Below are 15,686 nucleotides of genomic sequence, written 5' to 3' on the forward strand. Positions count from 1 at the left end.
CTTCATTGGCCTTGCATCCTCACTGGCCAAGCATGCAGGCTTTGTCAACAGCAGGCTACCGCAATTGAAATGACACTCAATAATTTCGAACAATGCTGTAACTCCGACAAAATGGTCCCGAGGACACAATGAGTGAGCTACCATGAAAAGATTCTGCTCCTAATTTGATTACATTTGAAAACTAGTCTCTCGCTTCAAGTCTTTTTAAGAAACAAATCAAGAATAAATGCCTTATTGCAGTTCAATCAACAAGAGCATTCTTACGACTGTGTAGCAATAGCTTACCTTTTATCAGTAGTCTGCTTAAGTGCACCACCCCTCAAATTGCACAGGCAACAGTCCTGTAGAAAATGGGAAAAACGTTGAGTAATTCAACCTGCCAATCCGTTTCCACACAAATAAATGCCACTTGCAATTGCAAAAATGGCAGTAATTTTACTTCCACAAATTTTAATGAAATTAACTTTAATATCACAAATTGAGGTTTCAAGAATACTTATTTAAAAAAATATTTTTATTCTCCTTTTTCATTTTCTCCCAAATTTGCACCCACCAACAATAAACAATAAGCAGTAATGAATATAATGTCAATTCCCATATCAATAACAACAATCCCATCCTCCCACCAACCCCCAAACAACTGCCCGCATGTTAGCATAAATAAATAACAGAAAGAAATCTGGAATCACCCATAGTCACCATTAATACATACAGTTCCTCTCCCTCCATCCCTCCCAACCACTCCCCCCGCGCCCCCCCCCCCCCCACCCGCCTAATGTTCGATGTTACCCAGTTCTTGAAAGTGCACAATGAATAATGCCCATTAATTGAAGAACCCCTCCATCCTTCCCCCTCAGTTCAAACTTAACCTTCTCAAGAGTCAAGAATTCCAATAGGTCCAGCAGGTTGTAAGAATACTTAATGTGGTGTCATTATAGCTACAAATTTAAACTGATCCAAAACCCTGCAGCTAGCAAACATTAAGTCCATGCAAACACAATCAAAACATTCCTCAGTTGTGAAATGTAGATATCAAAATCCACTGCAGATTATTCGAAATTAAACATGGGAAGTCAGAATACTTCAACACCATATAGTAAGTTCAGCAATTCTCATGATGGAGGAGAGAATTTTTCAGAATCTGAAAAAGATTTCCTGACTAACTCCCAATGAATTGAGAAAATTGAGCAGATTTTGCCTGTCTACTCGCAAAGTTTTGAACAAAATTTACCATTGATTAACTCAATTTTCACGTTAAAGCAAACAGCAACAAATTGAACGAGTAGCGAGTACACCAATTGGAAACAGGCAAAAGCAAGCATATAAACCTTCGATGAGACACAGCTAATGATACCGGAAAATAAGTAACAATGAACAAATAGCAGATACCGCCAAAAAAAAAAAAATCATAATTGAAAATATTCATTGGACAGTGATTCAAGTCATCACCTTGTATATCACCGCGGCAGAAAATTGGAATAATATGGTCTGCAACAGTATAAACTTGAAAGTATTTAAATTTACCTGTACAGTAATATTTAGTGTTTTAGAAATGCCTGTATAATGTTTACCATCGGAATCTGTAGTAACGTTAGAAATGTTTTCTGTCTCTCTACAATTTTCACTGTCAGCTGAAGAGATTCAACTAATTGGCAGGCTACAATTCCCGAACCTGCATCGATGCTTAAAATTTTTATACTTTACAGTAAAGCTGGCCATTAGCCAAGCATTTCATGGCCTGGCATAAATCACCCCTCCCTGTCCAACCCAGTGTATCAATGACAATTACTGTTGGATAAAGACTCCTAGGGAAAACATTCTTCACCACTGCAAAAGTAACTAGATCTTGTTTATTTGTACAAAGCTCTAAAAGATAAATAAATCATAAGGTACAACTTTTCCTCAGGTAACTTTGAAAACAACACTGATCCATAGGATGTACTAGCAGATCTCCTACAGTGACACACAGCAAATACAGTAAACAGCCAAACAGTATGCAGCTGAGGCGTAAGCAGTCAAAAGGAAGAGGGTTCAGATGGAAGTCAGGAATGTATTGTAACTAGCGAGCAACGCTCCATTAGTTACAGCCTTCCAACTTCAAAATGTCGCATTTATCCATACTCTTTGTTTCCTGTCTATAAACCAGTGCTCTACTCATGATATTACCTTATATCTTGCACATTATATTGCAAACAACCTTTTATGTACCAACTTCCCGAATGCCTTTTGGAAGTTAATGCATACTGCATCTACCAGTTCCCCTTTGTCTGCCCTACTCGTTCCATCCTCAAATACCTCTCATAAATTTTGTCAAACACGATTTCCATTTCAGAAAACCATGGTGACTTTGTCTGATGACACTATGATTTTCTAAGTGCGTTGTTGAAGTTTCCTTAATACGGGTAGCGTGTCTCAAAACCAACAACCTCTGAACTGATTTTGTGACTTGACTGTTTTTAGGAAAATGAAATCAGAACCCTTTAATTCAGTGAATAGGGGACACATGAAAACTAAATGATAAGATTGCAAAGCACTTTAGGTCATGTCTCTGCTGATATTAATTCACTTCTCACGCACTAAACTTAATAGCTTTCATGGCTCCTGCGTTTGCCTACATCAGTTTAAAATGTGAAATGATCTTTTCAGTTTTAACAACTCAAATAATGTTAAACTGTCACTCAAAACTGGACAATCTCAGCAGGTCTGATAGCATCTGTGGAGAGAGAAGGGAGTTAACGTTCGGAGTCTGGATGATTTTTTGCCAAAGCTGGGTTTTGACGAAGAACCATTCAGACTTGGAAGGTTAGCGCCCTTCTCTTTCCACAGATGCTGTCAGACCTGCTGAGATTGTCCAGTATTTTCTGTTTTTGTTTCAGAATCCAGCATCCGCAGTAATTTGCTTTTATCTTTATGTAAGTGAAAACTATTTGTTTTTCTTTTATTCAGGTAAGATTGTACAGTACTCTTTAATAACCCTCTTTGAACTGACTGGACCCAGGTGCAAGAAGGTAACCGATGCCGATTAAACTTAAAGGCTTTTGGGTACCAAGTGTAATATTTGAATTTGAACCTGTGGGCTTCTATTTGGGTGGCCTTAATGGTATCACAATTCAATACTGCAGTGTTAAGAACCCTGCTGAATTTGCCTGCGAGAGTGTCCAAAAACCCAAAGAAACACTTGTGAAACACTAGTTCTTAGTGATGTATTTTTGGATTTGGGTTTAATGTCACGTGTACCAAGGTACAGGTAAAAGTATTGTTCTGCGTTCAGTCCAGTAAGATTGTTCCATGCATGAAAAACATAGAACATATGACAAGATACATAATATAAATACATAGACATAGGGTGAAGCATACAGAGTGTAGTACTACTCAGTAGAGAAGATGCGTGAAAAGATCAGTTCAGACCATAAGGAGGGTCATTCAGGAGTCTGGTAACAGCGGGGAAGAAGCTGTTTTTGAATCTTTTACTGCGCGTTCTCAGACTTTTGTATCTCCTGCCCAATGAATTAAATGAAAATCGCTTATTGTCACAAGAAGGCTTCTAATGAAGTTACTGTGAAAAGCCCCTAGTCGCCACATTCCGGCGCCTGTTCGGGGAGGCTGGTACGGGAATCGAACCGTGCTGCTGGCCTGCCTTGGTCTGCTTTAAAAGCCAGCGATTTAGCCGAGTGTGAAGAGGTTGGAAGAGACAATAACCCAAGTGGGAGGGATCTTTGATTATGCTGCCTGCTTTCCCAAGGCAGTGCGAGGTGTAGACAGAATGATTGGATGGGAGGCGGGTTTGCGTGATGGACTGGGCTGTGTTCGACTCTGTAGTTTCTTATGGTCTTGGATCGAGCAGTTTCCATACCAGGCTGTGATGCAGCCAGAAACAATGCTTTCTATGGGTTTCTGCAAAAATTGGTAAGAGTCAATTTGAACATGCCAAATTTCCTTAGTTTCCTGAGGAAGTATAAGCGCTGTTGTGCTTTCTTGGTTGTAACGTCGACGTGGGTGGACCAGGACAGATTGCTGATGATGTGCACACCTAGGAATTTAAAGCTGTCAACCATCTCCACCTCGGCACCATTGATGCAGACAGGAGTGTGTATGATACTTTGCTTCCTGAGGTCAATGACCAGCTCCTTAGTTTTGCTGATATTGAGAGATTGTTGTCGTTACAACATGCCACTAAGTTCTCTATCTCCCTCCTGTAATCTGACTGATCATTGTTTGAGATCCGGCCCACTATGGTCGTGCCATCAGCAAACATGTAGATGGAGTTGGAACCAAATTTTGCTTCACAGTCGTGTGTGTAGGGAGTATAGTAGGGAGCTAAGTACGCAGCCTTGCGGAGCCCTGGTATTGAGGACCATTGTGGAGGAGGTATTGTTGTTTATACTTACTGATTGTGGTCTATGGGTCAGGACGTCGAGGATCCAGTTGCAGAGGGAGGAGCCAAGTCCTAGGTTTTGGAGTTTTGATTAGTTTGGCTGGGATTATGGTGTTGAAGGCAGAGCTGTAGTCAATCAATAGGAGTCTGACGCAGGAGTCCTTGTTGTCGAGATGCTCCAGGGATGAGTGTAGGGCCAGGGTGATAGTGTCTGGACCGGTTGTGGTGGGATGCGAATTGCAGTGGATCAAGACATTCAGGGAGTGTGGCGTTGATGTGTCTCATGACACTTAATTTTGTTTGGAATAATGTGAGGAACCAGTCTAGTTGTTGTGTAAACAATTAAAAAATAATATTTATTAAAGTAAAAGAATAAAAAACATGACAAAAGACTAATATACACTATAATACTTGGGTATAATTTCCCAAATTTCTAATATATCCCCTCTTTTTAAAAATGGAATGTCTTAATTTATAATAATAATCTTTATTGTCGCAAGTAGGCTCACATTAACACTGCAATGAAGTTACGGTGAAAATCTCCTAATCACCACATTCCAGCGCCTGTTCAGGTACACAGAAGGAGAATTCAGAATGTCCAATTCACCTAAACAAGCATGTCTTTCGGGACTTGTGGGAAAGAAGGAAAGACACTTTAATTTCTCAATCATTTCTTAGCTGTTCTCCTTATCAGCCAATCCAAAGATTTAAGAGCATGCATTAAGAATAAAATTATATCCCGGAGAGTTTTTCGCCAATGCTCCCAAAAGTCTCTTTTATACATGTGATAACACATCTACAATTGCATTCTCCCTCATGGCCACTAGAATGGTGTTTAAATTAAATGATTGGAACAACAGGCTCTGTCGGAATAACCTAGCGTTCCGGAAAGTTTAGGGGATTATGGTCTGTACATATGATTGTTTCTATGGGATTATGACAACTTAAATATCAAACTTTTATAATGTCAGTACCATGCTTAAAGTCACTTTTTCATTGATGGATTGCTTAAATCCATTGAGAAATAGCTCACAGATTTCTCAATTCCACGTTTGTCTTCCTGCAGCAACACAGCTCCCACACCAATGTCGCTAGCATCCACAGCCAGTTTAAACTGCTTTTCGTTGGTTGGTGTAGCTAACACTGGTTTTGTTGTTAACACAGTTTTTAAATGTTTGAATGTCCAATCGCAGTCCTCCATCCAAAGTGCTTGTTCTTCTTTAAAAACTGTGAATGATGCCACCACACGGCTAAAGTTCAGCATGAACTTGCAATAGAAGCCACTCATTCCCAGGAACATTAAAATCTCTTTTCTTGTGGTGGATTCCGGCAAATCCCAAATTAACTGTATTTTTGCATCACGTGGGGCCATTTGACCATGCTCCACAATATGCCCCAAACATGTAATTTGGGCTTTAGCGAATTTGCTTTTTTCTAGATTCATGCTGAGATTAGCTCCTTTCAAGTGCTCAAACAATTCTTTTAGTTGTTTCAGATGTTCTTCCCAACTTTGACAGAACAGCATAAAATCATCAATATATACTGTACAGTGACGTAGATCTTGGATAACTTTATTCGTGAATCTCTGAAAAGTTGCAGGTGCGTTCTTCATCCCGAACTTTGAATTCATTAAGTCCATTTGACGTTACAAATGCGGTGATCACCTTTGCCCTCAAAGTCAACGCTACTTGCCAATAGCACTTTAACAAGTCTATCTTTGTGATGAATTTACAGTCCAAAACTTTTGACGCACTCTTGCAAACGTGGAATAGGAAACTAATCCCTCTTGGTGACGGTAGTCATTCTCCTGTCGTCCACACAAAGTCTTTGCGTTCCATCCAACTTTGGCACCAGTACAATATGGGAGCTCCAATCACTAGAACTCAATTTAATGCCATTTTGGAGAATATATTCAATTTCCTTCTGTACTTGTGATAACGTGTTGGGATTTAACCTATATGGATGTTGCTTTATCAGAACGGTGTCCCCCACATCTACATCATGCATTGCTACCTCCGCTCTACTTAATTTATCCCCACAAATAAATTAATAGGACTGCAGTAACTCTTTGAATTTACTCCTACTCTTATCTGGAAGATAACTTAACCAGTTTTCAGGACCTCCATGTTACGCAAATGAATTTTAGGGAAGTCACTGTCAGAATTTAACCTTCCTTCTTCTCCCTGTTTTGTTATCAAGACCTCATGATTTTCCTCATCTCCTCTATCCCAATATTCCTTCAGCATATTACCATGACACATGCTGTGCGATTTACATCTACCTGGTGTGCATACCAAATAATTTATCTTGCTCAACTTTCTTTTGCTCTGATATGGCCCATTACATCTGGCTGTCAGTGGTTCTCCTGTCACAGTTACTAACACAAGCACTCTATACCCTGCTACAAAACTATAAGTCTGTACTTTCCTATCAGCCATTGCTTTCATTCTTTGCTGCTCTGTCTTTAAATGTTTCCTTGCCACCTCACGAGCCCAATCAGTGTTTCTCGGAAATCTAAGACATAGTCTAAAAGTGTAGTCTCTGACTTCTTGCTGAATAATTTTTCTTGGGTGAATTTCAGTGGTCCTCTAACTTCATGTCCGTAGACCAATTTGAAAGGACAAAATCTGGTAGAATCATTTGGTGCATCCCGAATGACAAATAATAAAAATGGAATCCCTTTGATTCTATCGTGAGGGTAATCTTGGCTATACGCTATCATCATGGTTTTCAAAGTTTGATGCTAACACTCCCGGTGATTCTGGATGATGTGCTGATGATTTGTACTGTTTTATCTCCAGGCTAGTCATGACCTCTTTAAATAATCTTGACATGCAATTTGACCCTTGATCTGATTGCAGCTTCTTCGGTAAGCCAGTAAAGAACTTGGTTAATTCCTCTACCACTCTCCTGGCTGTATTGGTTCTCAATGATATGGCTTCAGGAAACCTAGCGGATATATCCATAATGATTAACAAGTATCGATTTCCACCTCGCATTCTTGACACCTGTCCTACACAGTCAATTAGAACTCTTGTAAAAGGTTCTTAAAAAGCTGGAATAGGGATCACAGGTGCTGGTTTTCTTTCAACTTGTGGTTTCCCTATTACTTGACAAATGTGAAAAGCTTGGCAGAAGTTACTTACATCGTTATGTAGTCCAGGCCAGTAAAACAGTTTTTGGATTTTTGCTTGTGTTTTCTTTATTTTGAGTGTCCCCCTCAAATGTGTTTCCTATACTCAAGAGGTAACAGAATTAGGTGTATTTCTGCCCATTTGTCTTCTGCACTAACATCCGGTGGGCGCCATTTTCTCATTCGTAATTGGTCCATGACAGAATAACATACAGGAATACACTGAGCTTCCAAAGCTTAGTCTGCTGTCTGGTAGATATGTTTTAATTTGGAATCACCCCGTTGTAATTCTATCAGTCTCTTTGAATGAAACACATCTGTCTCTTTCCCTTTGTCTGTTTGATCTCCAATCAGCTTTCTAAAGATCGTACCAAGATAACCGGATCGTGCTCATCTTATCCTGTGCTCACAACTTGTCCCTTGTTTGTCTTATCTCACGAGCCTGTGATCTTGTCACTCCACAATCGGGGAAAAACCCCAGATGGCTTGTTTGCCAATTTTTTTGCAGCTGGGTTTCCTATTGGCTGCTCAACCACAGTAGGCAGCATTGTTATATCTTACCCTAGAATAAAGTGAATCACTGTAATGGGCAATGTTTCTACCATTCCTCCAACCATTTCTCCCATCTTCAAGCTACTCCCGAAGTTTATTTTTTTTACCAAATAAGTGTTTCTTGTTTGGCTTTGAATGCTGCTGACCAGAACCTCTTCCTCCACTATCCATTCTGCACATCATATATCTTCAACCAACACTGAGTCTGTACCAACACTTCAAATGAGCACTCTACCCATGTCCACCCTGCCTAATCCCCATAACCCCACAACCTAACCTGCACAGCCCTGGACACTAAGGGGCAATTCACCACGGCCAATCCACCTAACTGCACATCTTTGGACTGTGGGAGGAAAACAGAGCACCCAGAGGAAACCTACGCAGACATGGGGAGAATGTACAAACTCCACAGAGACGGTGACCCAAGGCTGGAATTGAATCCGGGTCCCTGGTCCGGGAGACAGCACTGCTAACCACTGAGCCACTCTGCCACCTCTTTGTATTTGATTTTTAGCTAATTAAATTTCCCCACTGCTTGAAGTGCTGGGTCTGTCAGACATAGCTTGTATATTTAAATTGGTTGCTACACTTTCAATTACTTATGTTTTCTCAGCCACTGTAAATAATCCAAATTCCAATTGATCTGACAGTTCCATCAATCTAACTTTAGATACACTTTTCAAATTTGCTATGGTAATATTGTCTACTTCCAAATTAGCCGAGGTGAGAGCAACATCCATCTATGCAGGCACCTTGTATTAAATAACACATTCTCACTTGACTCACTTGTTCTTAATTCGAGTTATCTTTAAAAAGTCACAAATCCACTACACCCAAAAGGATTATGCTTTTTAAAATCCCGGACGAGCCCCCAATTTTGTTAAGAACCATGTTGAGTGTCTCAAACCCCAAAGGATGACTTGAAACACTGATTCAAGTAATGTGTTTGTTTGGACTAATGTGAGGAACAATGTATATCCCAGTGAGAAACCAATCCTGTTATTGTGTAAAGAATTAATAAAGAACATTTATTAAAGTAAACAAAAAGAAAACACAACAAAACACTAATAAAAGCTGTGACACTTAAATATATTGATAAGTAAACAAACCATTTTTTCTGAAATTACCCTTTTATTCCCAAATATACCCGATTCCCTGAACTCATGAAGACACCTCTTTTTCCCAAACAACACCCAATTTTAGTAACGCTATAGGTCACAATCCAGATAATATTTACCATGCAATGTTGCCCAGGTGACCAAGTATGGGAAAATGTTTCTTCCTGGTTCAATGAAGGCACAAAGATGCGTCTTTTAGAGGAGAATATCTGCAATCTGCTGTGGCTCTCAATGTTATCTGGAACAGGCCTCAGTTGCTCGGATCATAGATGGAATTAGCCTGTCTGGCTGTTTCATGGAGAACTAGCCTGCTTCTCCAATGAGGGTGTTAGCAGTTATACTATTCAGTCTCTTTGATATCTCATCCTGTGGATTTGACTGTCAACATCTCTCAAATCCATTGCCTTCAGGAGTTATCATTTATATGGTCTTACTGATCTCTGGTAAACAATGTTTCTGATTTGGCCATTTGCCCCTCAATGTCTCTAGACGCCTGCTAATCTTGATACTGGGTAAACTGCATCTGTTTATTCCTCTAGATGCCTGCTAAGTCTTGTTACTTGTCTTTTATTTCATTTCCATCTCAAGTTCACTGTTAACCTCATTAATTTCCCAAATTTCGAAAAGTAGCAAGAATAGGCATACATCATGATCCCACGTACAACACATAGCTAAAACTTTCAATTCTGTAAGAGTCTTTTGATTTTCTGGGCGAGTTCAACCGCCTCTGCTACATTACCGACCACTTGGATTATGGGAAGTCACAGGTGCACAATGCGGCAACTCCCAAACTCTTCCGAACTGGGTCGGGCAGAGCCATGGATTGCTAAGCAACATAAAAAGTCAGACGTACAAAGAAGATAACTAATCAGCACACCACCACATCAATGCTCGATCTCCCTGAACAAGCCAGTAAGTTTTTTCACTCATTTAAAATTCTTGCATGTCCCCTTTAAAACATAAATCCCAGCTTTTAGTCACTGCCAGTCCTCAGCTAGCCTGATTTGAGATATAGTGGGCACAATCGAACAGCCTTGTCACGCCTGACTCGGTGATGTGGTGAGGCCGTTAAATCTCACAAGAGACCTCTCATGAGATTTGCACTGCCCGAAAAGCCTTGTGAGATCTAATGAGATCTCAAGAGACATCACGATCTGGCTCTCACCCTTGCTGGGCGAGAGCCATAAGCCATTAGGCTCATTTAAATATGCCGAGCTGGATTCTCCTGCGCCCAGGAACTAATGCCTGCACCTGGGTGGCCTCGACATAGTGCCATTTAGCATAGGTCCACACGACTGTGGACCAGGCATAACGGCACCTGCGGGGTCTCTCAGGCTATCGGGTGGTCGGGTTCTGGACAGTGTGGAACCAGGGAGTCCAGCTGGTACATAGAACATAGGACATGGAAAATACAGCACAGAACAGGCCCTTCGGCCCACGATGTTGTGCCGAACCTTTGTCCTAGATTAATCATAGATTATCATTGAATTTACAGTGCAGAAGGAGGCCATTCGGCCCCGAGTCTGCACCGGCTCTTGGAAAGAGCACCCCACCCAAACTCAACACCTCCACCCAACACCAAGGGCAATTTTGGACACTAAGGGCAATTTATCATGGCCAATCCACCTACCCTGCACATCTTTGGACTGTGGGAGGAAACCGGAGCACTCGGAGGAAACCCACGCAGACACGGGGAGGACGTGCAGACTCCACACAGACAGTGACCCAAGCTGGAATCAAACCTGGGACCCTGGAGCTGTGAAGCAATTGTGCTATCCACAATGCTATCGTGCTGCCCTTAAGAACAAATAAATCTACACTACATCATTTTACCGTAATCCATGTACCTATCCAATAGCTGCTTGAAGGTCCCTAATGTTTCCGACTCAACTACTTCCACAGGCAGTGCATTCCATGCCCCCACTACTCTCTGGGTAAAGAACCTACCTCTGATATCCCTCCTATATCTTCCACCTTTCACCTTAAATTTATGTCCCCTTGTAATGGTTTGTTCCACCCGGGGAAAAAGTCTCTGACTGTCTACTCTATCTATTCCCCTGATCATCTTATAAACCTCTATCAAGTCGCCCCTCATCCTTCTCCGTTCTAATGAGAAAAGGCCTAGCACCCTCAACCTTTCCTCGTAAGACCTACTCTCCATTCCAGGTAACATCCTGGTAAATCTTCTTTGCACCTTTTCCAAATCTTCCACATCCTTCCTAAAATGAGGTGACCAGAACTGTACACAGTACTCCAAATGTGGCCTTACCAAAGTTTTGTACAGCTGCATCATCACCTCACGGCTCTTAAATTCAATCCCTCTGTTAATGAACGCGAGCACACCATAGGCCTTCTTCACAGCTCTATCCACTTGAGTGGCAACTTTCAAAGATGTATGAACATAGACCCCAAGATCTCTCTGCTCCTCCACATTGCCAAGAACTCTACCGTTAACCCTGTATTCCGCATTCATATTTGTCCTTCCAAAATGGACAACCTCACACTTTTCAGGGTTAAACTCCATCTGCCACTTCTCAGCCCAGCTCTGCATCCTATCTATGTCCCTTTGCAGCCGACAACAGCCCTCCTTACTATCCACAACTCCACCAATCTTCGTATCGTCTGCAAATTTACTGACCCACCCTTCAACTCCCTCATCCAAGTCATTAATGAAAATCACAAACAGCAGAGGACTCAGAACTGATCCCTGCGGTACGCCGCTGGTAACTGGGATCCAGGCTGAATATTTGCCATCCACCACCACTCTCTGACTTCTATCGGTTAGCCAGTTCGTTATCCAACTGGCCAAATTTCCCACTATCCCATGCCTCCTTACTTTCTGCAGAAGCCTACCATGGGGAACTTTATCAAATGCCTTACTAAAATCCATGTACACTACATCCACTGCTTTACCTTCATCCACATGCTTGGTCACCTCCTCAAAGAATTCAATAAGATTTGTAAGGCAAGGCCTACCCCTCACAAATCCGTGCTGACTATCCCTAATCAAGCAGTGTCTTTCCAGATGCTCAGAAATCCTATCCTTCAGTATCCTTTCCGTTACTTTGCCTACCACCGAAGTAAGACTAACTGGCTTGTAATTCCCAGGGTTATCCCTAGTCCCTTTTTTGAACAGGGGCACGACATTCACCACTCTCCAATCCCCTGGTACCACCCCTGTTGACAGTGAGGCCGAAAAGATCATTGCCAACGGCTCTGCAATTTCATCTCTTGCTTCCCATAGAATCCTTGGATATATCCCGTCAGGCCCGGGGGACTTGTCTATCCTCAAGTTTTTCAAAATGCCCAACACATCTTCCTTCCTAACAAGTATTTCCTCGAGCTTACCAGTCTGTTTCACACTGTCCTCTCCAACAATATCGCCCCTCTCATTTGTAAATACAGAAGAAAAGTACTCATTCAAGACCTCTCCTATCTCTTCAGACTCAATACACAATCTCCCGCTACTGTCCTTGATCGGACCTACCCTCGCTCTAGTCATTCTCATATTTCTCACATATGTGTAAAAGGCCTTGGGGTTTTCCTTGATCCTACCCGCCAAAGATTGTTCATGCCCTCTCTTAGCTCTCCTAATCCCTTTCTTCAGTTCCCTCCTGGCTATCTTGTATCCCTCCAATGCCCTGTCTGAACCTTGTTTCCTCAGCCTTACATAAGTCTCCTTTTTCCTCTTAACAAGACATTCAACCTCTCTTGTCAACCATGGTTCCCTCACTCGACCATCTCTTCCCTGCCTGACAGGGACATACATATCAAGGACACGTAGTACCTGTTCCTTGAACAAGTGGTGGTACTGTCAGGGTGCCCGAGTGGCACTTCCAGGGTGGCAGGGGCACTGTCAGGGTGCTAGGCTCACAGTGCCAAGGTGCCAGGTTGCCCATGCCATGGATCGGGCCTGGGATTGTCCCGCTCTTAAGAGGTGGGGTGAGGGGGGGCTCGAGGACTCACTAAGAGATGAGTTGGGGAAATGGGGGGATCCGGAGGCCATGGTGGAGTGTCCAAGCGTGGTCGAGATATCGGGGCTGCATTTTAAAATGGCACCCCGATCTCTTCCTGCACTCATAAGCTCAACATACCAGTGCAGGAAGTGAGGTAAGTGTAGGCTCAGCACGCCCACATGCTCTGGACATGCCCGGCGCTGGAGGGGTTCTGAAGGGGCTTTGCGAGGACTATGTCCAAAGTGGTGAACACCCGGGTCAAGCCGAGCTGGGGGATAGCATTATTTGGGGTATCGGACGAGCCGGGAGTGCAGGAGCCGCAAGAGGCCGGTGTTCTGGCTCTTGCGTCCCTGGTAGCCCGGCGGAGGGTCCGATTAATGTGGAGGGATGCGAAGCCCCCAAGCGTGGAAGCTTGGATTAACGATATGGCAGGGTTCATCAAGCTGGAAAGGATAAAGTTTGCCCTGCGAGGGTCTGTGCAAGGGTTCTCCAGGCGGTGGCAACCGTTCCTAGACTTTCTCGTGAAACATTAGGTGGAGGTCAACAGCAGCAGCAACCCGGGGGGGGGGGGGGGTTGGTTTTTCTGTTTTGTTTAGGTTAGAGTGGGGCGTTTTTCCTTATTGGTGTGTTTATTTGTTAAATGGGGGTTATTGTACTTTGTTGGAAATCTCATGTATAATATTTGTTTGTTTTGTGCTTTATTTTTTTTTCTGGTTGGAGTGTTTTGTTGAAAATTTGAATAAATATATACATATATATTTTTTTTTAAGTGCGGCCTCAGCTGAAAAAAAATGTGCAGGCAGCTCTTGGATGCTGTAATTCCCAAATGCTGGAAATCGGATCGATTTCTTCGTCACAATAATTAGACTCCATTCTTAAAGGTGTCTAAAGACATGCTCAAGTAGTATTCATTAATTTATAAATGTAACCATTATAAAAAGTGTCAACTTGGCTCACGTTCAGCTTGTTAACATTGTACTGCAAAGCACAATGGCAAATGATTCCAATGAGAAGGCACATTATGCTCACGCCCTCGGTAATGCTTGTGAAAATCTGCTCCTTTGCAACGTCTCGGTTGGCAAATAACATTGCCTGTTTTCATTTGGTAGTTGTCATGGAAGATTTATGCAGTTTGCACTTGTCTCACAAGTATTAGGCACAGTTTGCTTAATAAATAAGGCATTCTGCATTATGTCCCGCCAGAAGTGGGACCCCTGAAAAGAAGCATTCCAGAAGAGAGACCCCTGCCTGGAAGCATCCCAGAAGAGAAACCGTGCCTGGAAGCACCCCAGAAGAGAGACCCCTGTCTGGAAGCCCCCCAGAAGAGAGACCCCTGCCTGAAAGCTAGAGAGCAGTTCAGGCAGACGAAGTGAAAAACAAAATCACTGCTTTAAAACTCACCTGGGTAATACGCGGGCTGGCTCAGGCACTGGAAGCAGTTCCTGTCAATTCCTGGAAACAGAAAACCAGTCAGCTGGGTTTAAACCCCCTCAGATCTTTGACTGCTCTCCATTCATCTCCCTTTACGGTTGAGTGATCTTGAAGTGGCCAGCTGTGAAACTAACAGAAAGCACTTAACTCTGGTGAAGTGGTTCAGGAGCTATCAATCAAAGCTTGATGTTTATAAATATTGGTTAATTTCACAGCTGACCACTTCAAAGTTACTCAACCATGAAGGGAGATGAATGGAACAATGCTGACAGCTGGGTGCGAGTGAAAGCTGTCAATCACAACCTAGTAACGTCAATATTTCACCTTTCTCATTGATATTACATAGATTGTTCTATGTTCTATGTAATATCAATGAGAAAGGTGTGAATGTCTTACAGATCAAAGATCTGAAGGTTTTTAAACCCAGCTGACTGATTTTCTCTTTCCAGGAGTTGACAGGTGCTGCTTCCTGTGCCTGAGCTAGTATTGCTCAGTTAAGTTTTAAAGCAGTGATTTTTTTTCACTGCCTCTGTCTTGAATGCTCTCTGGCTTCTTGACAGGGGTCTCTCTTCTTGGGGGGATGGGGAGGGGGGGGGGGGGAGAGTGGGTGAGACCCATCTTTACTTAGGGGGTCTCTTTATTAATGGGGTCTCTGGTGGGGAGGGGGGAGAGCCTTCAACGGACTTTGAAGTCTTGTATACGCTTGTCAGGACGAACACCAATTCTCGTCCTAGTGGACCGGAGAATCATGGGGGTCTCTTTATTTAGGGAGTCTCCGTGGGGGGGGGGTCTTGCTATTTAGGGGGTCTCTGTGGTGGGTCACTTTAATTAGGGGGTCTCTGATGGGGGTGGGGTGGAAAAGTCTTGCACTAGGGGGTGGGGGGGGGGGGGGGCTGACCCTCTGATGGCCTTCGGTGGCAATTCCTTTAAAGAGTTAATCCCTTGGCCCACTGCGAGGTACACGGCGTCAGATACAGGCTTGTCAGGACCAGCACCAATTCTCAGCCACATGATTCACGGCCCAGAGGACCACAGAATCAAGCGGGCCCATGGTATATGATGCCGGCCCAGGCTGGCTTCTCTGCCACATCGGGAACTCAGCTACCGGTGGTGCGCGGCCG

At 42.9% G+C, this 15,686-nt stretch overlaps 1 protein-coding gene across 4 annotated transcripts in view; it reads right to left on the reverse strand.

Annotated features, from left to right (window-relative positions):
* Window positions 1-15,686, reverse strand: part of LOC140429773 (lysine-specific demethylase 4C-like) — a 557,303-nt gene that overhangs the window by 177,939 nt on the left and 363,678 nt on the right. For all 4 annotated transcript variants that reach the window (XM_072517215.1, XM_072517213.1, XM_072517214.1 and 1 more), the window contains one exon: window positions 286-341. In XM_072517215.1, the coding sequence (XP_072373316.1) occupies window positions 286-341 (56 nt within the window). The remainder of the gene's footprint in view (window positions 1-285; window positions 342-15,686) is intronic.

The sequence above is a fragment of the Scyliorhinus torazame genome, chromosome 9, assembly GCF_047496885.1.
Source record: "Scyliorhinus torazame isolate Kashiwa2021f chromosome 9, sScyTor2.1, whole genome shotgun sequence".
Lineage (NCBI taxonomy): Eukaryota > Metazoa > Chordata > Chondrichthyes > Carcharhiniformes > Scyliorhinidae > Scyliorhinus > Scyliorhinus torazame.